Consider the following 25,218-nt stretch of genomic DNA (forward strand, 5'->3'; position numbering starts at 1 on the left):
CCTGGATTTTTATCTCTTAAGTAATCACTTTTCCTTATCACAGAAATAACTTGACGCCAGCAGTGTGTGAAGTTAGCTCAGATTCAAGTTCTCTTCCACTTGAAACAAAGCTTTGATCAAGACTGTACAAATGCCACATACCTGTGCTAAGTGCCCTGTGCAGAGAGGACATAGCGTTTGAAAATCCTTCATGACATTCTTCAACCTGGCATTTGGATCTATTTGTCTACTGTATTCCTCCCCCTTCCTGGAAGCCAAGATGATCTGTGCAGGGGATGGCAAAGGAGGTGCTACTGTTCCATCAAGGAAAAAAGAGGATTTTAAGAAAGGCCTTTCATATTCTGCAAAAAAAATTAAAGAAAAAAAAAGGGGGGGTGGGGGGCAGAATTGCCACAGAGGTCCAGGTTAAATTCAAGACACAAAGGTACAATAGTATGTCAAACGCGTTATGTAATTTATTTATACCAATATCATATTCTGCATTTTGCCTTTACCTAGATTTAGACAGAAGTAGCTAGCAGTTAAGACAAAGGGAGAAATTCATATTTCTCAAAAGTATTTTTTCAGTATGCAGCAAACTCAGTAAAACTGTGGTTTTGTTTTATTTTTTTCCCCTAGGGTCTCTCAGAAACATTGTAGTTTCACTGCTTTTTGAAGGCTAGAGAATCATTTATGTCATTGAACCTATGCATTACAAGTAGATATTTATGTTATTCATGGAAACAACAGACTTGCTTTTAGTTGCATCTCCTCAGCTTTTAATTACAACTGTGTCCACAATAAAATTCAAATAATTTTTATTTAAAATGTGCAAATTAGTGTATTGTTTTCAAAAGGGCTAAGAAACCACGATTAAATGCCAATCAACCTATTAAGAGAGTCACAAGAGAAACAGCTCTATTTTTCAAATTCCTACATTAATGAGAATTTTACAATATAAAAATAAGTTTAATATTAAAGTACCACATGTGCAGAAATGAGCTGATAGAATTTATCTTTAAGTGACGACAACAGTGAATTTGTTCCCACACAGGAAATCTTTAACTGGTGACAGCTAATTGAGAAATGCAGAATACAATATGAAATTTATTCTCACTTTCTTCCTCTGTGGAGGAGCAAAGCCAATTGAGTGGCATTATTTCTTCCTAAAGACACCTTCAGTAGCCTGCTTTGCTTTGATTCATCGCTATTCAATGCACTTGCTTTCTATTTATTCCAATTTCCCTGTAGCTTTAGGTACACAGTAAATCAGGCTCGCTCATTGTACACAGTTAATTGCAGATCTGTGACACAGGACTAGAGGCTTGCCAGATGGTCCCAGCAACAAACAAAGTGGCAGGGAGAGAGTGGGAGGACTGGATCAGGTAAGGATGGGAATAGTAGCAACCAGGCTGGGACATTTGTTTTTGAGGTCAACCAAGGCAAAAAAATAAAATAAAATTAAAAAAATAAAATCCCCATTATTTGGTAAAGAGACAAATAACTTTGAACAACATATTTTGCATTCAGTTTGAACTATTCTTAGCAATAAATGACATCTCATACCGTCACATAAAAATATTTTATTAAAGATTTTTTTCTTTTTAATAAACTTTTCCCACCCCAAATCAAAGAACTTTTGGTTAATGTACTTGAAAAATTCACAGAGGCCTTTTGGTACCTCTGCATACTCAGCTTTTTGGCCTTAGACTGTGAACACAAGTATATACGTGATTTTAATAACTTTTTTCCCCCCTGTGGACATGGCTGGTAATAAAAGTAAGGTGAATGTATGCTGGATCCAACCAAGGGATAGCAACCGATGCAGACAAAGGAAAAAGACCATTTCTCGGTTTTAAATAAGGGGACTCAAACCCACCTCCCCACTTTAAGAGGAGAGACCTCACCACCCAGCCCATGGCATCCCTCAGGCCACACAGCTGTGCTGCCAGCACGAGGGACCAGGGCAGAAGGTGACCGAGGGTGACACACACGCATCCTCTGGCTCCTGCCTGACCCACATGTGTTGCACCTCAGCCCCGCAGCACGACTCTGGCCATGCGGGCTTGGAGCCCAGCCGGCACCTGGCCTGGCTGAGTCAGGGCTGCTGGAATCACAAGCTGCACTGTAGCTGTTCTCCTGGGAACAAAGTCCTGTGCAATTAATAGTAGGCCATACTTTCAGAGAAAATGCTCTGAAGACCCCACCTTTACCTCTTTTTCTCCCTGCCAGCACAGTCAATTGCCATCAGCTCAGCGTTCCCAGCTGCATGCATGTCGCCATGCTGCTTTCCTTCTACCAGACCTCTCCCACATACACAGGGCTCCCAGCTGCCACTTCACATTCATGGTTCTGACTACAGAAACCTCTGGCAGGAGTAAGCCTGGCTTGCACCAGCGCCACTTGTGGCTCACCAGAAGAGGTGGACTCCCTGTTCCCTAGGTCAACCCTGCTCACAGGTGTGGCTGCCCCTGAGCACCAGTGCCTCTAGCCACAGGGCCTCAGTCCTACAAAACACCATGCCTTTTCCACTTCTGGGCAAGAAATCCTCACAGGAGATGGCTAAGGAGTCTACTCTGCCCCTTGTCCCTTCCCGTTTCTTCTCTCTTGTGTTACACATCAGCACTGCTCTTGTCAGGAGGCCCCAGTGAGCCTCCTACACACAGGTGAGCCCACTGCCACCTCCCTAGCTGCAATCTTATTCTTCAGCAATTGAAGTAGCCCATACCCAAAGGTGATCTTGCACAACAGTATTGGAATGACCTTTGTGGATTTATATCTGAAATCCTCTTTCTGGCAGCAGGCACACTAAACCCTGTTCCACTACACAGAAGCACATGAGCTCCCACAGCACAGTGGGTGAGCAATTCTCACCCACTGCATTCAGCTCTGGGGCCCCCAGCACAAGGACATGGACATATTAGAATGAGTCCAGAGGAGGGCCATGAGGAGCTGGAGGGCCAAGAGGAGCTAGAGCACCTCTGCTATGAAGACAAGCTGAGGGAGTTGGGGATGTTCAGCCTGGAGAAGAGAAGGCTCTGGGGAGACCTCATTGAGGCCTTCCAGTACTCAGAGGGGGCCTACAGGAAAGCTGGGAGGGACTCTTTGTCAGGGAGTGGAGGGATAGGACAAAGGGCAACGGTTTTAAACTAAAAGAGGGGAGATTTAGATTAGATATGCAAAAGAAATTCATTACTATGAGGGTGGTGAGGCCCTGGCACAGGTTGCCCAGAGCAGCTGTGGATGCCCCATCCCTGGAGGTGCTCAAGGCCAGGCTGGATGGGGCTTTGGGCAACCTGGGCTGGTGGGAGGTGTCCCTGCCCATGGCAGGGGGTTGGAATTAGGTATCTTTAAGGTCCCTTCCAACCCAAACCATTTTATGCTTCTATGAACTGCACTGAAAGCAGTTAAACCTCTTTCCTGCCTTAGAACCCTCATCTTGCTATCCCAGCATCAGACTGCAAGAACCTAGCTACTATCCATACGCAGTGAGATAGCACAAGACTATTTGTTTGTACTGAACCGTGAAGGTAAAAGAACACAGACATGAAGCATCTGGACAATGCGCTCAGATACATGGTCTGATTTTTTAAGTGGTCTGTTGGGGACCCAGGAGTTGGACTCAACAATCCTTGTAGGTCCCTTCCAACTCGGGATATTCTATGATTCTATTTATTTTAAAATATCTGAGGACAAATTCTGAAAATGTATGAAAAGCTACATCCCTTTTGAAAATTTCTCCTATTCATAAGTTCTCCAGAACAAAACATTTGCTCAGTCCTCTCATCTTTACCTCTGCAGACGTGCTTCTCCTTAAAATCAAGATACCACTCTGCTGAAATAAAACAGGTTGTTGTGACTGTGAGGGCAGAATACAACCTACATTTGTCCATGAGCTAGTGAAAAAGCAAACTGCAGCTGCGCAGTCTTCACAGTAACAGGCCAAGACTGGCTGGAGAAAACTGGAAATACAGACTTCATTACAGAATGAAGCTAGAGGAAAAGGTGTACCAAATTGACTCATGTCCCAGAAAACACAGATTAAGTGATCAAATAGTGTCCCCCCGAATAGACATTTTTGGGAAAATTTAAGCCTGGAAGCCAAACTATCTGCTGGAACTTCCCCTGTGGACATTCATTTTTACACTTCACCAGGAATTCAACCCTCCTTTCCAAATGAGGCTCTGCCTGTCATGTGTACTCAGATGTTCTCAGTTCCTAAGAAGTTCCTAGCTTTACTCAGTGACAAACCTTTCCAAACACTTTGGAAAACGGGTGCAATACTGCCACATATTAAGAAGCTTGTTAACTATGTGTCATTCCTGCTAGAAATTAAGTATTAGTTTTGTAAGCCTGTAAGGGAGATGTTTACTATACATTTTACATTACTTCTGCAGTTAAGAGTGGTGCAGGTTGTTCCTTACCAAATTTAGTAATTCTATATGGTGGACAAAAACATTTTAAATTTGGCACACCACATGTATGGCAATGACGCATGAAAAATTTTCCATGTAAGATTCCCAGAAACCTGTATGGCAGTTTCCCACAAATTCCCTGGTAATTATCTCTTGAAAACGTTTGCTTGAAAAACACCTCTTCCTAAAGCTGAGAGCCAAACAGCCATGGGAAAGGGACATGGTCAAAAAAAAGTTTAAAGAAAATAACAGAATAGGTACCGAGTCAGTCAAGGGGCATGGTTAACCGGTTTCTACTGCTGATTGTTTGGAAGTTTGCAATCGACACTAATACCTAAGATGCATTTTTAAAGAAGGAAACCACGGGGTTTCCAGCAATAACAAAGCGTATGTACCAAATGCATTCCACAGTTGTTCTGATTACTACCTTAAATGCTACACCAGGAAGAAGTCAAACACTACACAAAGTATTTTTGTTAAAATATAAACGGGTATTTTGTGGAAAATAAGTAAAAATGTGATTTATCACTCAGAAGGCACGTTAGTTTCAGTGCAGCTCTGTCCCTATTAAGTTACAGGGAGAGCAACAAGGCCATCACCAATCCACACATCCAAAGACTAATAAATTAGCATTTTTACATAATCTTTCACTAGCGTACAGCGATATGTATTTTAGAAGTGAATAAAGTAAAACCTTGAATACACTGTTGTAAACTATACTGTAATACCTTGTTCCATCACAGAGAAGTGGCAAGAATCTTGCTGTGAAATCGCAAAGGTGATGATCTTGGCAAGATAATTACCAGTCAGAAGCCGAAGACTTGGCAGAGTTGTTGAAAAGGAAGTTACACTGCAGTTACATTTACCTCCTTTCGTGATGGGCATTAGGAACATTTAGGATATTACATAAAATTAACATGTATTTTTAAAGAAAGGCAACCATAATGCACTTTAAACATAAATTCCAATGGTCCCTCCCCCCTCCTTTTCTAGGGTGACTGGACAACATGAACCTATTTTCACTAGTCAGTACTCAGTGTCAGTGCACAACTTCTTATCTACACAGTCCCAGACAGCCCCAGTATCAAGGTTACTTCAGTTTGCGACTGCCTTTACTAACAATGGTAAAGGACGCTGTTTGATGTGGGAACGTGGAAAATTTATCATCAGTAAACACAGACCGACCTAAGCCTGCATTTGGATAAATCACAGGCCTCCACAGGCGAAAAAGGGCTATTATAACATAACAGGTAGACATTAATAGATCTTCCATAAGTGGGTCCAATTAGTAGATGCAATTGCATTTAATTGGTACCTATTAATTACACAAGCCATTACTTCTCATATAGCAGGTGCTACAGACTGCTGTGATACCAGATCTTCACTCTTTACGAACTCCCTGGCCAACAGACAGTACCTGGGGAGGTACAGATATTCAAGCTAAATCAGAATGGAATGGAAAAGTAGGTACACATCAACCAGCTGTTGCTGTTCCAGCATCAAGAAGAGGCCTTGCTATTCACCTTCTTTTTATTTCAACACAGATGAATTTCCCAAATCTTCTTCTGGTTAACCCTCTTTGTAAAGTATAAATAATATTCAGCTTTTATATGAAATAAATACAGCTGCTTGTACATGCAAACGTCTTGAGAGTAAGTCCTTTAAAGAACATTTTAACACGAACTACAAAGATAATACACACAGAGCACTGATTTAGCTGAAGGCCAGGAATTCTGTTAAGAAGGGTGATCTGTTTTTTTTTGTTGTTGTGGTTTGCTTAAGTTAAATTTCTAAACAGTACTTATATATTTCAACTGAATTGATAACATATGAATGTGATAATCAGAATCATGTGACAGGCTATCACACAACTTAGCAATTAAACTCTGCTTTACAAACCGTATCCTATAATTGCTGCATTTATCTGAAGCCATAAAATACAGAATGGACTTGCTTGAATACTTCTTCTTAGTATAAGAAAGCAGCCTTGTTGGATGACATGTTACCAACTCTTTTCAGACACCAAATATGCTCATGAGTAAAACCAAGACACAAGTAAGATCACACAAGGTTTTGGTAATTATTTTTATGTTGGTTTTATAGCTTTTCTTGTTTCTTTAGGAAATTCCTGCATAGTAAAAGGAATGAAGAATTCCAGAAGAGAGTTGACTTCCGTCAGTTCCAGACTGTATTCCGCTGCTATTTTCTCTGCAGTCCATATCTTAGGATGAAGTTTATGATTATTAAGAAGCAGCAGAGCCTCCACAATGGAAATTTTGCCTTTGGTAACTTTCTTAATATCTAGATATTCAAATTGACCCAGTTTTGTAATTCTCTTTTCCTCTTGTTTACATGGAACATGTTCACCACCTCCATCTTTTACCTAATTGTGGGAAGGAAAACAAAGAGAGCTTAACAGCAGTTCTGTTTACTATGTATACTGTAGCAGCCAAGCAATCTTCCTAAATATGGCATTTCCTATTAGCTTTCCCCATTTTTACAGCATTAAAGTGCAAACATTTTAATAACATTAAAATGCTTGGCCACCCTCACTTCTTAATATCACAGGGATCATAGCCAGTTGTTGCACAGCCATTCTATATAGGAGGGCCAAACCCCAACCCACATTATGAAAACCTATAATCCATTACAGTCTATGTGTTGTACAGACTCAGCAGCCCTTCATACAAGTCAAACTGCACATTTTGGTAGCTAGATGTAAATGCAGATAACCTAATATTTGGTATCGATTCATGGTGGTGGGGAGAGGAAGGGAAAAAATCACACTAAAAACCGGTATCCTTCTTGTGATACCAATGGAAATCCCTTCCATATACTCTCTTCCCCTTTCATTTTCGGATTTTAGTTTTGCAACTAAAAGACATCACCTCTTTTACTCTGTCTAAAGAACAAGATTTGCTGGACAAAGAGAAAACTATTTTGCATCATCATATGCAATTTAATTCTCATGACTACTGCAGCACTCAGACACAAGGTCTCCTCTCTCACGTCCTTTCATATTTCCTTTTCCAAGTTATTTAGAAAGCAACTCTACCTTCCCCATATTGCCTTTTATTAAGACTTCACCAGTGAATGACACTGCAAAGAGGCACAATGAAAACCTTTCTTAAGGAAAAGTGCTTTTAAAGTTATCAGAGTCCACCAATTACCCCAGACATTGTACTAACCCATACGCTGAGAAAACTGATGAGGATGCTGCAGCACCTGTAACTGCCTGCTTCTAAACTACACAGACTGCTTGACAATGCTACCAACCTTCCCTTTCTTTTTATTTCCTTCTAAAATTGTACTCAGATAATGAACAATTTTTCAAGTCTTAATAAAATGATGCATCTCCAGGTATCTGCCACTTCAGAACTGAAAAATAGTAATTTTCCATGTAACTTGACATGCAAAATATACATATATGTATAATTACATACAAAAAATATATATAGTATATATATATACACATAAAATATATATGTATAAAATATATGTAAATATACATACGAATATTTATTTTATATATAAATGATGCACCAGGTTTTTAGAAGAAAATCAGGACAAGAAGAAAGTTTTTGGATGAAGCTTTGCCCACAAGCCTCAGTGCTAACATATTAATCACGCTCCTCCTAACAACCTCAAACAGACAAACCATAAGAGCAAGCCTTATGTGGCAACAACCTGTAGGTGCAGAACCAAGCACTAAGATTTGTTCCACTTGTGTCTTTTCCTCAAATCTCTCTCCTGAGAGACTTACAAGTGGAAGTGTTTAAAGATACTGGAATTAGACTTTCAGCACTTCAAAATTAGCGTACTAACCTCTTTTATGAAAATTAACAAAGAGATTACTCAGAAGCTACAGGAGTGAATGAATTTTAAGATATTTTAGTTTTGAATAGAAGGTACTCTGGATGTGGAATATCATAAAGACTTAGAAGTTTTATTGCTAGACAATTACAAAGCTTTTATTACTAAATGGATGAGCTAGAATAAAATGGTCCAGTAATGCAACAGGTAAAAACCACAAGCCATAACGTAACGAGGTGGAGAGGAGACTAAGCCCCCGTCTGCATGTTACTGGAAGGCATATGCCTTGTTTTCCAAGTCAAAGAGTGCAGCCGTTGGCAATGAGGAAACGGATGAGCGTACAGTCCAAAGGCTATAAAAGAAAAACCCAGCTAGGGCACTTCCTAAGCCACATAAGGAAAAGGCTCTGCATAAGACAACATTAACATCAGCTGTTAAAGACTCCAGAAAAGCGTTAATGTCTTTATCCTCTACCACATCTATCCCTCCATATTATTCCCAATGTGTTTTCTTCTAAAAAATCTACGGGACATCTCTGGCAAACTGCATCTTTCTGAAAGGATAGCCAGCTGCCCTTCTGCATTGGAAGAAGCACCAGTGGGAACTTAAGTGAAAAACGAAACACCAATGTGATGTTGAAAAGGAACCATGTAGGTTGAATAACCATATCCTAACACATGTTCAAGACCCAAAGTCAGTCCATGCTACTGGGATATAACTGAGAAATGAAAACATCATGTTTATCTAACAAAAGGGTAGCATCTAGGCACTAGCTGAGCGTTTTTTCTTGAAAAAAATCTTGAAAAAATGCTCATTTGTCTTGAAAAGTAAAAGTCTGATAGGATTTGCGTTGAGTTTGAAAACCACAACGCTGATGCTCGCGCGCCTCCGACGGAGAGCGGCGCTCACCTGCCCCGGCGGATCTCTAGACTCAACATAAACGTCTTTCAACAAGGTGAGCAACCTGTCGTCCTTGCTGTAGACTTTCTCGCGTATCGCCGGGTGCTCTACAGGCAGCGTGGAGAAGAGCAGAAAAAAAAAAAAACGTGAGGAAAGGGAGAAAAACTCCGAGACGTCCCCTCCCCTTCCCGCCCCGGCGGCCGCCATTTTCTCACCGCCCCTAGCAACCGCCAGTAGCAACGGCCCCCCGCGACAGCCGCCGACTACAACTCCCGGCATGCCCCGCGCGCGGCCCCGCTCTCAATGTCACCGCGGCCCCAGCACCTCGCCCGGCCGCCCCGGCGAGGCCGGCACCCACCGGTCAGCGCGTCCAGGCGGGTAGTGGGGTGGTGCGGCGCGGGCGTGGGCTTCTCCTTGCTGATCTCGCGGTGGGCCCGGCTCTCCACGTTGAACGCCCGCAACGCGCGGACCAACCGCCCGCCCATCGCCGCTGCCGCCGCCGCCGCCGGGACGGCCCTGCGCATGCGCACAGCGGTGGGGGCGGTGCGCCGCGCATGCGCAGAGTGCTGGCGCGACGCCGGAGCCGCCGGGCGGGGAGGCCGGGCAGGAAGGGCAAATGGCGGTGCGCGGGAAGGTTGCGGTGGGGTCATAGGTTCATGTCTGGCAACTATAACCAAATAAATAAATAAATAAAATAAATAAAAAATAAACAAATAAAGAAGTGATTCAGTGTTCCTTTAACAGTGCCTTCCGCCAGCGCTATTTCCTCTCGGCGGCGCCCCGGGACGCTGGCCCACCGCCATGTCGGCGGGGGGCAGCTGGGTCCTGCCGTGCCCCTGTGGATTTTTTTGGGGCTTCTCTTCGGCGGCGCCTTCGCCTGGCGCTGCTGAGAGCCGGGGCCGTGGGGTTTCTGCCGGGGGATGTCCTCAAGGTGGCAGGCTCGCCCAGGGTTTGCTGCACGCAGCCTTTTCAATTCTTTTCCATCGTTGCGGTGAGGTGCAGGGGGTGCTGGCCGACAGGTGGCTTTTAGATCCGTTATTTTCTAATTGTATTCGCTTGGTTTATAAGCAGGGTTATGAGCAATAAGGTTTTGTAAGAAACCACAGTGAGTCCGGAGTGAAAGTCTGGGTCTGGTACGTACATGTTATCTACAGCAAAAAGCTGTACTTAATCACGTACAGGCTTATAGATGGACCCAGTGACCCTGACAACAAGGCTGAGAGGGCAATTCAATGTATAAACACTGTTTGTGTGGTTTTCTGTACATTTTAGCTTCCAGATACACAGTGTCACTATGTGCCACTACCTGTTGCACTCAACATGTGTCCTCACGTAAGTTGTCACCCCTGCTTTCTGTTCCAGTAGCTGCTGTACTGATATAAAAAGTCTTGTTCTCTTTTTTTTTTTCTCTTTGTAAGTTTTTACTTAAATAATAGTAACATGGAAGTATTTAGGGATGTTGTTCCCCTTAATCAGTCATTAATGTGTATTGGGCTCATATGGCAAGGGTTTGATAGCAGGCAGGCTGCAGGGGTGGCTTCTGTGAGCAGAGCCCAGCAGCTGCCCCAAGTCAGAGCAGAGCCAGCTCCAGCTGGCTCCAAAGGGACCCGCTGCTGGCCAGAGCCAGGCCAGGGAGCAATGCTGGGTGGGCCTCTGGGAGAGCAGATTTGAGAAAGGAAACAAAAATGCTGTGCCAGAGCAGCTGGGAGAGAGGAGTGAGAAAGAGCCCTGCAGACCCCAGGGCCAATGCAGCAGGAGGGCAGGAGGTGCTCCAGGCAGGCAGCAGCAGTTCCCCTGCGGCCTGTGGAGAGGCCCCTGGTGGAGCAGGCTGTCCCCCTGCAGCCCATGGGTCCCACACGGAGCAGATCTCCACGCTGCAGCCCGTGGAGGAGCCCCCGGTGGAGCAGGTGGATGTGGCCTGGAGGAGGCTGCGGCCCATGGAGAGCCCCCGCAGGAGCAGGCCCCGGGCCGGAGCTGCAGCCCGTGGAGAGGAGCCCACGCAGGAGCAGGGGGTCTGGGGGGAGCTGCCGCCCGTGGGGGACCCGTGCTGGAGCAGTTTGCTCCTGGGGGATGGATCCCTGGTACGGAGCCATGTGGGAGCAGTTCTTGGAGAGCTGCTGCCTGTGGGAAGCCCCCACAGGATCAGTTCAGGAAGGACGGCATCCCGTGGGAGGGACTCCACGTGCAGAGAGTAACCGTGAAGGAGCAGCAGAGACAAAATGCTATAGCTTCAACACAGCCCCCATTCCCCTGAATTCCCCTGAGCCACTTGTGGGGAGGAGGTATAAGAGAGTGGATTAGGGGGAAGGTGGTTTTAGTTGGCTTTTAGTTCTCACTGCTCTAGTCTCTTAGTAGTTGGCAATAACTTACACTAATCTCCCTTATGCTGAGTCTGTTTTGCTTGTAACGGTAATTGGAGAGTAATCTCCCTGTCCTAATCTCAACCCATGAGCTGTTTTTAATAGTATTTTCTCCTTCTGTCCTTTTGAGGAGGGGGAGTGAGAGAGCAGCATGGTGCTACTGAGGTACCCACTGGTGTTAAACCATCACAATTATGTTTCTTTATACGCACATCACTGTCTTACTCAGTGGCAGCAGATTATTTCATAAACATATATCATTTAGAACATATACCCTAACTGGAAATGACAAGAACGATTCCTTAGGATTGTTCACAATTTTGGGGTTATGCTATGTTAGTCAGATATGGTCCTCACCAGGGTGCAGTCTCTCTCTGTCAACCGTCTATGACTGGAGGCCTCATTTTGATGCAGCCCAGACTTCTGAGAAAACTGCTAAACTGTGAGAGAAAGTATTTAGTATTGAACCATGCAAGGGTAAAATTGGAGACAGAGGTAAAGTTGTTGAAAGGAAATAAGCAGATTAAAGATTCAAGAGGAAAAATGTAAGCATGAAAAGACAGAAGATTTTCTGAGAGAAAAATGAAGACAGAAACAGCAACACCTAGAGTTAAGAAACAATGAAGGCTGACCCTTCTCCGCGTGACTGATGACTGCCTGGTCAACAAAGACTCTGAGGGTGCCTTACCAAAGGAGAAAAGTGAATTAGTGACTCATTAATCCTGGCTGTTGTGTGAATTAGCCAATAAGTAATTGTTTTATGCTTTTAACTTGTGTACATGCTTTTTGCAGACTCTTCATGTGTGGCAGTAGTTGCCTGAATCAAGTGACCTGGAGAGGGAGTGTTTCAAAGGACAATTAAGAGACACAACTTCTATGTTCATTTTTAGGAGGAAAAGGCATGTTGCTTGCCCTTGCATACATCTAGTTGTGCTTTTTAGTGTGCACATACAAAACTTTGTTTTTCAAAACTTGGACTTCTACTTGTAGCAGCGTTATTTGGTAATAACATCCCTGATGCGATAATTATTATGGCTGTGGACTGCTTGCATACTGCATGAAGAAGTGTCAGGGTTATTCTGCGAGGAAAGTTGAAAGACTTGCTGGTGGATGAGGAAAAGCAAACAGGCTTACAAAGGCAATGGAGACAAAGTAGTGTAAGCATGATCTGCACTGGATCTCTACTCTCTTGGGGAAACTTCAAGGGGCAGTTTCTCCGCTTCCCGACTTTAAAGACTCTCACTGTCTGTAGAAGGATGGAAGCATGTCTTTAACTTACATTCTCTGGTAATAAACTTACTGACTTGATCCTAGTGGGTAACATTAGTGGGTGATATTGGTGATAGGGGGACGGTTGGACCAGATGATCTTGAAGGTCTTTTCCAACCTTAATGATTCTATGATTGTATTTTAGGCCCTGTACATATAGTGATAATAGGAAGTTAAGTGATATTAGCTGTTACGGGAACATAGAAGCATTGCAGCTGTTTATGTTTTTGGACTGGGACTGGTGACATATCTAATTAAATACCAGTAGTCGATTAGTTGCTGACTTAACCTATGTACCTGAGCACACGATTTTATATGTTTGCAAGTGGTTAGCCTATCCAGTGTAGCTGTAATGGTAAAATTTACATGGATGTCTCTGGTGATTGTAGACCTTTGGCACGTATTTAAGCATTTCTCTAAGACATTTTTACTAATACGACTGTGGAGGCAAGCCATTGTTCCAAATTTGGAAATTAAGATTTTCCCCTTCAAAAGTGAAGAACTGCGGGCTTCTCGGGTCAAACTCAGTGATTCTGAGTGATTCTGTCTCTGTAAAGCCTGAATGTGACTAACGCTGCTGTAATATTTACTGACAGCGAAATAAATTCACTAGAAGGCAGTTGGTTAAAAATAAAGAGTGATGTCATTCTCTGCCTGTCACTTGCTGTCACTGAGGATGGTACAAGGCTGTTCTTTTTTATGTATAAGGAAGGATCGGAAGTATAAAACTTTTATTATGAAGAATCTGCCATTTATAATATAGCAGGCAGAAAAATTGGGAATTACACCCCCTGCCTTTTTTTTTTTTTTTGTCATTTGGTATTTTACCAGTGTGACCATGTTGAAATTAAATATCAGAAATCAAGAGCTTGGAATTTCTTTCTCTATAATGTATCTGCAAGTGTAATTATTAAAAAATGAATGTGTAGTTCCTCAGAGCATAAGAACTATCTGTGTTCAGCTTCTGCAGTCTTACAAATGGGATACATTTTTCATGAACCGGGAACATGCATGTTTCCAGGGAATTTAAAAGTAACAAAAGAAATAAGTCGATCCTCAAGTATCTCTTTATCAAAACAGCCCATGGGAACAACACAGACAATCAAACTGAGTTCTTTTGTACCAGCCGCCTGTTGTCAACAGTAGACAGCATCAAACATATCAGGGGAAAACAGGAATCTGTAATATGCATGTGCCACAGGCTGCTACACTATCTTTTAAATATTTTTACACCTCTAAGAGAGAAATTCCTAGAGCTACTGTGCATCTGGAAAATAAAATATACATTTGTGACCATTCTTTAAATCATGTTTCAGTTTTGCATCCCAGTTTTGATTTTAAGTTGCGTTTTCTTCAGTTTTTGTTTTCAGTTAGTTCTGCAGCTGGATGGGAAATTGATCCAAAAGTAATTTGTGTAGTTCACTAGTATCAGAAGGCTGATGGATCTGATGCAAATTCCCCTTAGATGAAGGAGCATAGGAATGTTTGGTACTAACTTGATTTGCTGTGAGATAGGATTAAAGTTTCTGTGCTTTCTTTAGAATGCAAAGTATTATTCCAGATGGTCAGGTAATCTCAGTGAAATAAGATTTTTCTTCTAATAATGCTGAAGTTGAGAATTTTTGAGAAAAGGCAGGTGAGGTTCGCTGTGTGATGTAAGGGATGGGAACATCCAGAAGCCAGGGCAGAGGAAAATTAGCACCCCTTACACTGTAGTGGTATACTGTTATACTTGATTCTGTCCACGTTTTCTACCATTTACACTGCTTTTTTTTTTCTTATATTTTTTGTTGCTGATGGTTCATAACTTACAGCAATATAAAGGGATACTCTAGCAAATGCATACGTGATTAGAATTCAGGGAATTCAGTCCTCTGTCCTGATTACTGGTTTCCCAGTAAACACAATGAGAGCGTTGATCCATTTGTTCCTTATCTCATCAGCATTAGGATGAACCAGAGAACATGGCATTAGCAAGAATTGATTATAAGCCAAGCAAAAATGACTGTCCTGCAACTTTGTAAGGACGTACTTAGGAAAGATGGACATTTAGATCACTGTTGCCTTTAAGTGATTTCTGGTTGTTCTGTTACTTAATTCAGTTTGTGTTTTTGGCTTCAACTGATCCATCTGTTACTGGCTCCTGAAGTGTCTACAAATGCGTGGAAGACTTTTCCTTAATTCCAGGCTATGATCAGAGAGCTACTAAACACTTGCATCTTTTCAAGGCTAGGTGGCTGCAGTGCTTTATTTAAAGAGTTTTTGTCAGTCCTTACTTGGATGAAGTACATGGAGAATGTAGTAAGCCCACGTTTACAGGCTCACACACCAACACAGGTGTTACTAGCGCCTTGTCAAATAATTTTCATTTCAAAGATGTTACATTTACATTCTCCTGATTGACTGTGGCTTTGTGTACCTGATGTCATCTTTAACAGATTTCCTATCTGATCATTATAATCTCAATTAGCAGGTTACTTTGACTTGGAAATGTACAGTAGGAGCCAGCATATTTGAGAATGAAGCAGGCTTGTACTGTCATTAATTAATTATAGCAATTAGATGTGTTTTGCCATGTTATTCATCAAGAGACTTTAACATGGTCTTTGTTTTCACTCACAGAGATCTTTTCCACATGCTAATTTCACCTTTTTCTGACTAGGTTTGTGTTATATATATGAAGATCTACTATGAAATTAAGCAGTGAAAACCCAGGATATGCAACTCTCTTAAACTATAAGCACATTAAAAAAAAGTCAACCCAAATCAGTGCAATGCCCTGTGGAAACAAATGCACCTTAGTTATTGCTAAAAAGTAATACTTTAAAATTACTAAGTATTACTAAGTATTAAGTATTTTCTGTGGAAATTACATGTTTTTTTGTGCAGCTGTGACTGGTATAGGATAACATAAATGACAGTCCTTGGTGATTCACTTGAAAAAGTCAAGAGCAAAACGTCACAGGCTAGAATCTGCCCCTGTGCGATGGGGAGCCAAATGGGTTTGCCTTTCCATCTTTTAATTCTGCTTCTTTTGGCAATAGAGGAGCAGAGGGATCCTGAGCAGCAGATACACCCTTTGTCAGTGCAGACTGTAAGCAGGGAGTGGTTAAAAGTCACTGTGACTTCAAGCTGCAGACTGACCAGCTCTCACCTGTCCTGTAAAGGGGCTCAATAGAAATTGGTTCTAACCAAGTCTTACGGAGCTGGAGAATTTATGTAGAGTTTAATAAGTTAGAATATAGCAGTGGCTTAATCACTGTTATGCTGGGTAAGTAGCATTTTAGCCCCTGTCCTATACCTGCATTTTTCTAGATCTACAGTACCTAAATTCTGCCTGGCACCCCGGAGGGATGTTCTGCAAAGCTTCGAGGATTACTGTACTAAAGCTACACATCTTTCCAGGCTGCTTCTATAAGCCATTTCTACCAATTCTCAGAACTCCTCTTTCCAAGAAGCAAGTGCATCTACATTAATGGTAGAAGTGGCTTTCATTAGGTGAAGCTACAGGATTGCAGGGCAAAGAAAATGTGACCGTAGGGTCACAACCTAAAAGCCCTTAAGTAAAAGCCTTGAAGTAAGGCAGAATGTGTAACATTGCATTACCAGAAAATGAGATAGATACAGAGCATGATTTGAGAAATACATCATAATAATTTAGCATTTAGTCCAAGAAACAAATGAGAAACTATCATCTATCTTTTATGAGGTATGCATCCACCATTAGGATTACAATAGTCAAGTCTTGCAGACTCAAAACCAAACATTTTCCTTAAATTTGTGATTATATTCACTTGCCTCCATATGTTAAATAGTAAGTGTTTAGGGGCTACCTTAAAATCATAAAACCTAATATATAAACTCCTATAGACTTCAGTAACAGTAATACAGGAGATGATAAATAAGAAAGAAGATAATAGGAAGGAACCCAAGGCAAAAGACGAAAACTTGTATTTGAAACAGATAAAAAATTCTTGGGTTTGGGTTGTAATCCAGTGAGGCTGAGGAAGGAAATCCCCCTAAGGGAAAATTCTTATAGCTATCTACTTTTTTCAGTTGTTTAGGCTGGTTCGTTTGTTTGTTCTACATCTTACTCTGAAACACCTTGTGTGAGCCGTTACTAGAGACACTGAGACTACGTGTGCCCATATTGCTGATCAGGGGAAAACAGACATTTCCCTGACTGTTCTCCAGTTCTTTCATTTACCACAAAATATGATGTTTTTTTGACTTAGGAATAAGTCAATATCAATTATCGCAATGTATTGCAGAAAAAATGGCTGTTGTAACAGCAGTAGTGCCCACTACAAAGGATTTGGTCTATACCTAATGCAGTAGTGCCCATTAATGTATATAAGCAATGTCTGGGGTTTGGCTGATTAGTCCACAGAGGAAGAGGTGGTTGAGATAAATACTGCTGCATTGTCTTATTTAATTTTGTATTATTCCTAAATATTATACTTTATGTGCAGTAGTACAAAAAAAAAAGTTACACTCAATATAGGTTTTCCAGTAGAGCTTCTTTACCACTTCTGAGCCTTCTCCTTTTCGTTGGTGTGTATTACCATTTCCCTGGGAGCTGGCGTACACAAATTGTCTTGGTAGAGAAAACAGCAGAGAAACACGAACTCTGTGATTCCAACACGTGGCTACCGGAATTAAGAGTTCAACTGGAATTCATTACCAAAGTTAGAGAGACCTCTGTGCATCTCTTCTTTCCACAGCATTAGAAATCTGGGGGAAGCACGTGGGGCACAGATGAATTCAGAACAATCCCATTTACTAATTATGTATAGAAATACAGTGTCTAATATATAAGTGTTATATATAAGTGTCAGTTTGCTCTGGGGGCTACTAAAATAGACCATTAAAGAGGCCCCAAGTTATTTAAAAAGGTACTCCCTTTATGTACTAAAAGTTCATTTTTAGACTGTATAATAAGGGCATAATTAAGCTTCAAAGCTCCAGCATTATATCTTAGTGCACGAATGCAGGTTTACTGAGACTCCTTGACGGCGGAGTTCTCTATGTAAGACATCTTTAGGATCAAGACAAAACAACCACACTTTCCTATAGACATAGGATGATGCAAAACCAGTGTTCCTGAGCATCAGCTCAAGAACTCAGTAGGGTTTAAGCTTCTCTTCAACAGTGACGTGGGACAGCTTCACGCTGGCATAAAATCCCTTGCAGGACTCTAGGAAGGATCCCTGCAAGGCATTTAGTGGCAGTTTCCTCTTTGTACCGGGGAAATTCCACCTCACAAACCCACAAGGTCATAGATTTTTACCCTCCATTCAGACGTCAGAGGGAAAATGAGAAATTATTTGTTGTTCTTTAGTACCTTAACATGTTTGGAAAATGTGAATTCTCTTGTAATGGTTAATTGCCATAATGATACAGTGTTTTCTTCTTTTTCTTCCCCCCCCATGGAGGTATTATATTTCCTCTCTGGGCAGGGGGAACAGGAGCAGAGTCACAGCCTGTTCATGTGGGAAACAGAAAAGCATCGATCTCTGAATCTGCTCTCTCCCAGTGCTGAAATGTAGAATACCAGAGATCACCACAAGCAGATTACAGCATATTCTGCATGGATATTCTCACAAAATGAACTTTGTGTAGGTTAGATTGTTGCAGACGCCAGTAAAAAAAAGCAATTATTTTCTGTTTTAAAGGACCATTTCCTTTTTTTTTTTGGTCTACTGATTCGTATGTATTTTAGGATCTTCCATCATTTCCTAGTACAGGTTAGAAAATGGAGTGGAAAGTAACACTGCAGTTTTTAAAACAGTAGTCACACCTTTTGCTAAATTGTAATCTTTTTTTTCAGATGTGTTTTGTCTCTTTCTATGTCATAACTGAATACATTTTTTTTTGTATTGAACTATATAAATTGAAAATATTGAGATTAAAAAGAATAAAATATAGTAAGCTGAAGTGTAAGTAAAAGGTATTATGAAAAATAGAGAAAAATTGTGTAAATATGTTCCTTTTTCCTTAACTGAGGAAACACTAAAGCTAAACACTGTAAAGTTTGAACATCAATACTTTTTACAGTTTAGCATTTTATTAATGACTTCCTTGTGTTTGCCACAGAGGATCACACTTACGTTTTCTTTATTGCTCCTGGAGACTGGGAGTTGAATGGCAACAATATTTGTTCTAGTGCTAGAGTCTTATCCAATAGGGCTGACTTTGCAGGTTGCTTCCATTGGGAGAACCAGATGATGGCTTCAGCTGCTTTTCTGAGGGAATCTGGCTTGTTTGAGTCCTCTTCCTTTCAAGCAATATACAGACAACCCCATTTTTTCTGAGCACAGCAGGAGACAGGAGGCAGTTTCCATGCTCACTGTTTCAGGCCCCCAACAGACATCATTTACACACATGCACAGACGCACACACAGTCCCTTGTTGCTTTTATGGAGAGGAGGGCCTGTTGTCATCTACAGCCCCTGCTGTCACAAGCCAAATGTTTCCTGTAATAACTTCCATGAACTGTCTCCCTCCCTGCTGCTTTTTGTCGATTTCTCTCAGCTGCACAGAGCTACCCGCCAGCCAAATCCCAGCACTCCTGGCTTCAGACCAGATTGTTCAATTTCCACTCCAGTCCTGTCATTCTGGTGGGTGATCTGAGCAATGATGTCTATTGTTTTGGGTGGAAAAGAAAAGGTATTTGATTGTACCTGGGATGGAAGTAGGTTACCACTCCTACTAACCTTAAATAGGATTTAGAGTCTTTCCTAGATCAGAAGCACATCTCTTCGACGTTAGATGCATTCTTACCTTTTAGTATCCTTCGTGCTGCTATGACTTGCTATCTGTCTGAGCAGACAACATGCACGAGGTGCCTGGTTCCCAGAGTGGAATCTGTCATCCCGAAGCTACTTCCAAGCATCTTTTTTGCGTGCTTAACAGGAGCAATTTAAGGCTGCAGTCTAATAGCGTGTGTTCAATTTTATGGAACCATACAGGTAAGAACATACTTTTAAACCCTTTTTACGTGGCAACAAATGCAGGCACAGCTATGAAAGACGAAGAACCATCTGTAAAAGAGGCTCCAGGCTAGCTGATACAGACCACCTGAAACACGGCACTACTTCTCCGTATTGCAGCATTTCACACTGCTTGTTGACGTGAAGATAATTCATTGTGTTCTAATTTTGAGGTTTAATGCCATATCTGCAGGTGTCTTTGTCCAAAATGAACTCAACAGGCTTCATCTGAACTCCAGATAGTTGTCAACTGTCACTCTGTGAATCCATCAAATATTCCATTCAAGCTTTATTTGTATTTTTTTTTCTCTCTGATTTATTTTTTTTGTAGTGATGACAAGAGGCATGTTGTAGGTTAGTGTCCCTGCTAAAAATCCTTCAGTTATGGACTGAGATATATTTTGAAAGTTCAGCTCCAAATACATACACACATACCTATTCCCACGCATACTGGATGGAGTAACATTTAGCATACCTAAATCTTATCTCATGATAAGACAAGTCTTGTGCCATGTGGAGTAAGCAGTCCATCTAGTATTTGGTGTATGGAGTGCTGCTTCTTGTCCTTTATCATGATCTCAATGGCAGGTGAGATTACAGCCCACCACCACAGGCTTTGGGAGACTAAAGTTTGCATCTTCAAGTTGTCAACTAGATTGTCTTCTGCTTCCAGTGCACAACCTGGGAGGAGCTGGCAAAGCACATGGGTCTCAGACCGGACATTGAGGTCTTTGAATTAGCTGAGACCTCCTATCGCTGGTATCTGTAGCACATCTACGTCCACCATTATTCGGGGAATCTCTTTCTGCCATAGTTTATGTCTCTCTCCTTCTTCCTGACCATTTTCCCCTGGTCTCTACCCCTGTTCTGCCTTTGCCAACCATACTGTCATCCTTTTCCCCTGGCATGGGACTTCTCAGACAGCAGAGCCTCCATCCCCCATGCTAAGTGGAGCTGCTCTATTACTACAGTTTAGTTTCTCTAGACTGCAGTTTCAGAGCAATGAAATATGCTTGCTTGATGTTAGAAATATACCTCCTACTTCACAGAAATAAAAACCGTGGATTGTCACATTTAACATGCCAGACTATTTTGATTTCAACAGTTCAGAAGCGGAGAATGATTTTGTTTAAGGCAGCCTCAGCCTGAGCCATGCCAAACTTGTCTTTGGCATTGAGGATATGTATTTTTTTATTTTTTATTTTTTAACTTTTTGTTTTGGAGGAGGGGGGATCTAGAAAAGGGAGATAGACGGAGGAACAGCAACAAAAAATGTTAACTTTCAGTGGCCAGCACTTCACCTGTCAACAGTACTGTATAGGTTGTTTAGAGAACTGTTTCATTAGTTTCTTGTCTTCTCTTCCTTTTTCCTTTCTGCAAATGTTAAGTGCTGCGTCTAGAGTTGTATTCAGAACAACATGCACATCAGGGGAAGCATCATAAGGTTCAAAACAGAACCTTTAGCACCCTGCTACCCATCGGGACACCTTCTTTCTGTAAGGAATGTCACCACATCTGACTAAATCTGTTCCAAAAGAACCAGGTCAACTCAGTAACCTAGACATCTCCAATGTTATAGCTAACACTACTATTTGTATATCTACTATTGGGAAGGGAATAGTTACTTCCTTACCTGTCTTACTTTTCTCGTGCCTACTGGGCTTCTTGTAAGCAGGTGCTGTCATGCAATTGATGTTTGCTGGTTCCACCCAATAAGCAGAAAACCTGAGGCACATATGGGTTTTCTTCTAGATCTAGCTGCAAGGTTGGAGATTAAAATTCCACACATGCACACAGACACACAAATTTTTCATTTTTTTGATGTTGGACCTTTGTTCTGTTTGATTGCATTATATGACTGTGGTACTGCCGTGTGATCTAGAAAATGCTCAGCTGAGCAAACTGCTCAGAACTTAGTGTAGTGCTTGATATTTTCATGATTTTACTCAAAATGGTGGTATTTGGTATACTTTCAAATATAACTAGGATTTGGCTATGTCTATCTGGCCAATTTTCAGAATGTTGAGGTAGTGTACCAGTACAGCAGGTTTACATTCAGCTTTGCAAAGAGGAAATGATGGATTAAGCATGGATGAGTTGTAAAGAGCCTCTGAGAACAGACAGTTTACAGAATCATTGATTGCACAAGACTAGATATTCCTGTAATTTGTGGTTATGCGAGAAACTCACCATAAATCACCATGAGATTCAGAATCTTCCAAATCTGTGCTGGGATCTGAAGAAGTCTTCAGTGTAGATAGGTGAGTGACATATGATCCTGAGACAGTAGGGACTATTTGTCATTTTAAATGTTACCAGAAAACTACAGGGAAAATACTCTTCCTGGCATGGCTGGGTAAACCTTTTTTTTCCTCTGCTACCAACTAGTGCCACTAGGCACTGTGGTGTTCATGGGGGCTCCAGTGCCAGCACGGAGATGGAATTTTGAGTTTACTTTTCCTTTATGGTGTCAGAAGGAGTAAAATAAAATTCTGAATCTATGTTTGAAAACAGTCTCAGTTTTAAGTTCAACCCAGCTGTACCCTGAGGCTGAAACATGGCCATGTTTTGGCAGCAGGGAAGACTGCCATATGTTGCAGTGATAAAGAAATTACATTGTTGCCAATCTCTAAAGTCAGACTTATAAAAAATATCTAAGGGAGTATATTTGTAGCAGTATAAACTTATATATGTATATAGAATAGAAGAGCCTGACAAGTCTATTTTTCTGTCTACAAGACATTTGTTTTGTCTCTAGCAGTCATGCACTTTGTAGATGGCACAAGCTGCAATTCACAATTGCTCTTGAGAGAAGAAAGATATAACCCATAAATCCATTCCATTTCCCTGTTACACAGAATCATGTGCTGTGTCGCTCCCAGCTTCCAATAGCCATAGTACAATTCCACTCTTTGAATAAGTTCTTACTTATTGACTGGCTTTTAGTGAGCACATACTGGAAATCGATAAGAAGATTCTTTTTTTAGCAGTCATTCACGTCAGGCCTCTAAATAAGAGCATGGATGTGGAGATCCTAAACATGGCTGGCAGCAACATGACATATTCTTTTTTTTTTAAAGGTCAGTATAGGCTGCTGGTTTATAGCTCTCATGGGTGACATGGCTTCTAAAATAGTCAATTAGCTCATTTCAGTGCCAGCAGTTTGTCAAGCGTCTTCGCACACACAAAAAGCCCTATTGGTATTATTGATATGCATATAATAAAATCTACTGTAGGATCTGTTCATAGGATGCGGAAATTCCAAACCACATCTACTGCAACGTAATGCAGAACAAAATATCCAATACAAAATACCGATCTCATTCATAAATCTTGTTTTCTGTTGTAGACACTGAAGCTGCTGTTTCTCATCGCTGAAGGAGGACTGCTGCTGATCCACAAAGCCCACTACCTAAGAAGTTTTAAATTCACTCCATTTACCAGTATCCTGAGACACATTTTTGAGATTGCTAAGTTGCTGAGAATAGACAATGGGTTCCACCAGGATCTTCTTGTTTTCACCATTTATGTCCTTAAGCCCATGAAGGAAATTATCTAGAGACAATAAATTTGTTTTGAATCAGAAGTTTGTGTTCTGTGTATACACAGCCTTACCATTTCCACTTCTTTTCTTAAATTCTCACAGTGCTTTGAAACTGAGAAAAAACACTGGCTTTTGCTTCCTGTAATTTTTTTTCAGTGAGACTGCCATATCTGAAGAAGATATTAATTTCTTTTTATGGCCCTCCATCTCATCAGACACAGTAGCACATTTCTTCATGTTATTCTGAGACTGTCAGGTTATCTTGAGAACAATTTCCACCACTGGTGTCAAGATATTTAATGCTGTTCCTAACCCATGTATATGCTCCTCAGTCATCCTCTACAGCTGAGCTTTACTATCAAATGGCAGAGCCTTATTTTGTAATCTTTGAAAAAAGACATATATGAAACTTCTGCGTACACCAATTCTTTAACAGAGGCAAAAGAAAACTAATGCAAATATATTAGCTGCTGATGGACAGGATAGGAGGTGACCTATAAAATATGCATGTTGTCAACATCTGTGGTTGCTTCAGACTGTTCTCACTAATTGAATCTTGTATTTTGTTGAAAGGCATTAAAAGGCCAGCACCGCGCTGCTACCTGGATGTTCTTACCTGTGCCTTCTCTGTGTAGCCACTTCAGGGGCACGGGCAAAGCGCTGCCTGTCCTGAAATAATTTTGCAGCCCCTCAGAGGCCAGTCAGCTGCCTGCTGCTCCCATTCTGCACAGCTCTTCCACCAGCATTCTGCCTCCTGCAACTCTGGCACTCCAGTGCTCAGCATATGAGTTAACCGGCCCAGATAAGAAGCATTGGCCTTGTCTTTATGCCTCTGTTTTGAAACAGCACATGGCACAAAAGGCATCATACACAGCATCTGGTGCTGTGCATTCGCTGAATGGACTTTGCAGCTTTCACTGTCTGCTCTGCAGAGCAGGAGTTGTGGTGTGTTTTTTTTTTTTTGGATTCATTTACTGGACACCTCAGAGTAGAACAACTCATCTGTCAGTAGGCTTAGCTAAAGGCCCACACTTTGAGAAATGTTTTCAGCATTGTCAGGTGAAAAAGGCTTGAATTCCTGTGACATGACATATATATACAGTTTAATATGAAAGCATATCAGAAATGGAGGCAGAGATTTTGGGGATCTACTTTTTATTTATTTATTTATTTATGGTATTAACTGTACAGATGAGAAAACAAGAACTGACTCCTAAAAAAATCCAGTGGCAGGATGTGAACTCTGCTTAAAACTCGAGCTGCTCCAAACAATTATTTAAATAGTTTAAATCTTTAAAACAGACAGCAATGTCTGCTCTTGCCGAATTGTAAGAGTGGCTCACTGATCCTTAATTATTTTGCCTTTTTGCATTTCTGGTGTGTAGAACGTCCTTCACAATCATGAGATCAGACAGAGGGTAAGGGGAGAAAAGCCCCAGCCACCTCAGTTTCAAGAGGCGAGAAAAATTGCTGAGCGTTATCGAGCCTCACTGCATCCCCTCCACACACAGACAGCATCTGGGGGAAAATACAAAGGAAAAGACCACAGCATGCCGCTTTTACACCTGGGGCTCTGCCAGGGGCTCTGCCAGGCCTCCTCCCGGGCCACGGCGGCGGCTGGAGGCCCCGGGGAGCGAGGACAGCGGCCGGGAACCGGCGGCAGGGTCCCGCTAGCCCGGCCTCGCTCCTCCCGGCCAGGTGCGGCCCAGCCGCCCCGGGCTCGGCGGGGGCTCGGCGGCCGCGGGCGCTGGGCGGTGCGGGGCGGCGTGAGGCGGTGCGGGGCGGCGCGGGCAGGCTCCTCCCGCTCGGGCACAGCCGCACAGGCGGCCCGGCGGCTCTGCGGCTCGGCGGCCTCGTCTACCCCTCGCCCCGCCGCCGCCGTCGGAGCGGGCTGGGAGGCACCTGCCGCGAGGTGAGCCGGCGGCCGGCACCCAGCCGGGGGCTGG

The 25,218-nt window shown here is 42.2% G+C and overlaps 2 protein-coding genes across 10 annotated transcripts in view; one reads left to right on the forward strand and one right to left on the reverse strand.

The window, feature by feature from the left end:
* Positions 1 to 5,906: 5,906 nt before the first annotated feature.
* On the reverse strand, positions 5,907 to 9,772 carry NDUFAF4 (NADH:ubiquinone oxidoreductase complex assembly factor 4). Its single transcript, XM_083832514.1, has 3 exons — positions 9,466 to 9,772; positions 9,117 to 9,214; positions 5,907 to 6,777 (listed from the first exon to the last, which is right to left on the reverse strand). The coding sequence occupies exons 1-3, from the start codon at positions 9,755 to 9,757 to the stop codon at positions 6,481 to 6,483; spliced, it is 687 nt and encodes a 228-aa protein (XP_083688640.1). The 5' UTR covers positions 9,758 to 9,772; the 3' UTR covers positions 5,907 to 6,480.
* Positions 9,773 to 24,601: 14,829 nt separating this feature from the next.
* Positions 24,602 to 25,218, forward strand: part of KLHL32 (kelch like family member 32) — a 124,210-nt gene continuing 123,593 nt past the window's right edge. For 4 of the 9 annotated variants that reach the window (XM_083828726.1, XM_083828720.1, XM_083828718.1 and 1 more), the window contains exon 1: positions 25,049 to 25,184. Coding sequence is in view for 1 of the 9 variants with exons in the window: in XM_083828715.1 (XP_083684841.1) it covers positions 24,823 to 25,184 (362 nt within the window). In the remaining 8 variants the exon portion in view is untranslated. Of the gene's footprint in view, positions 25,185 to 25,218 lie in introns of all 9 variants that reach the window. The other 5 variants (XM_083828731.1, XM_083828724.1, XM_083828728.1 and 2 more) reach the window with 3 other exon arrangements.

Source organism: Anser anser (assembly GCF_964211835.1).
Source record: "Anser anser genome assembly, chromosome: 3".
Classification (NCBI taxonomy): domain Eukaryota; kingdom Metazoa; phylum Chordata; class Aves; order Anseriformes; family Anatidae; genus Anser; species Anser anser.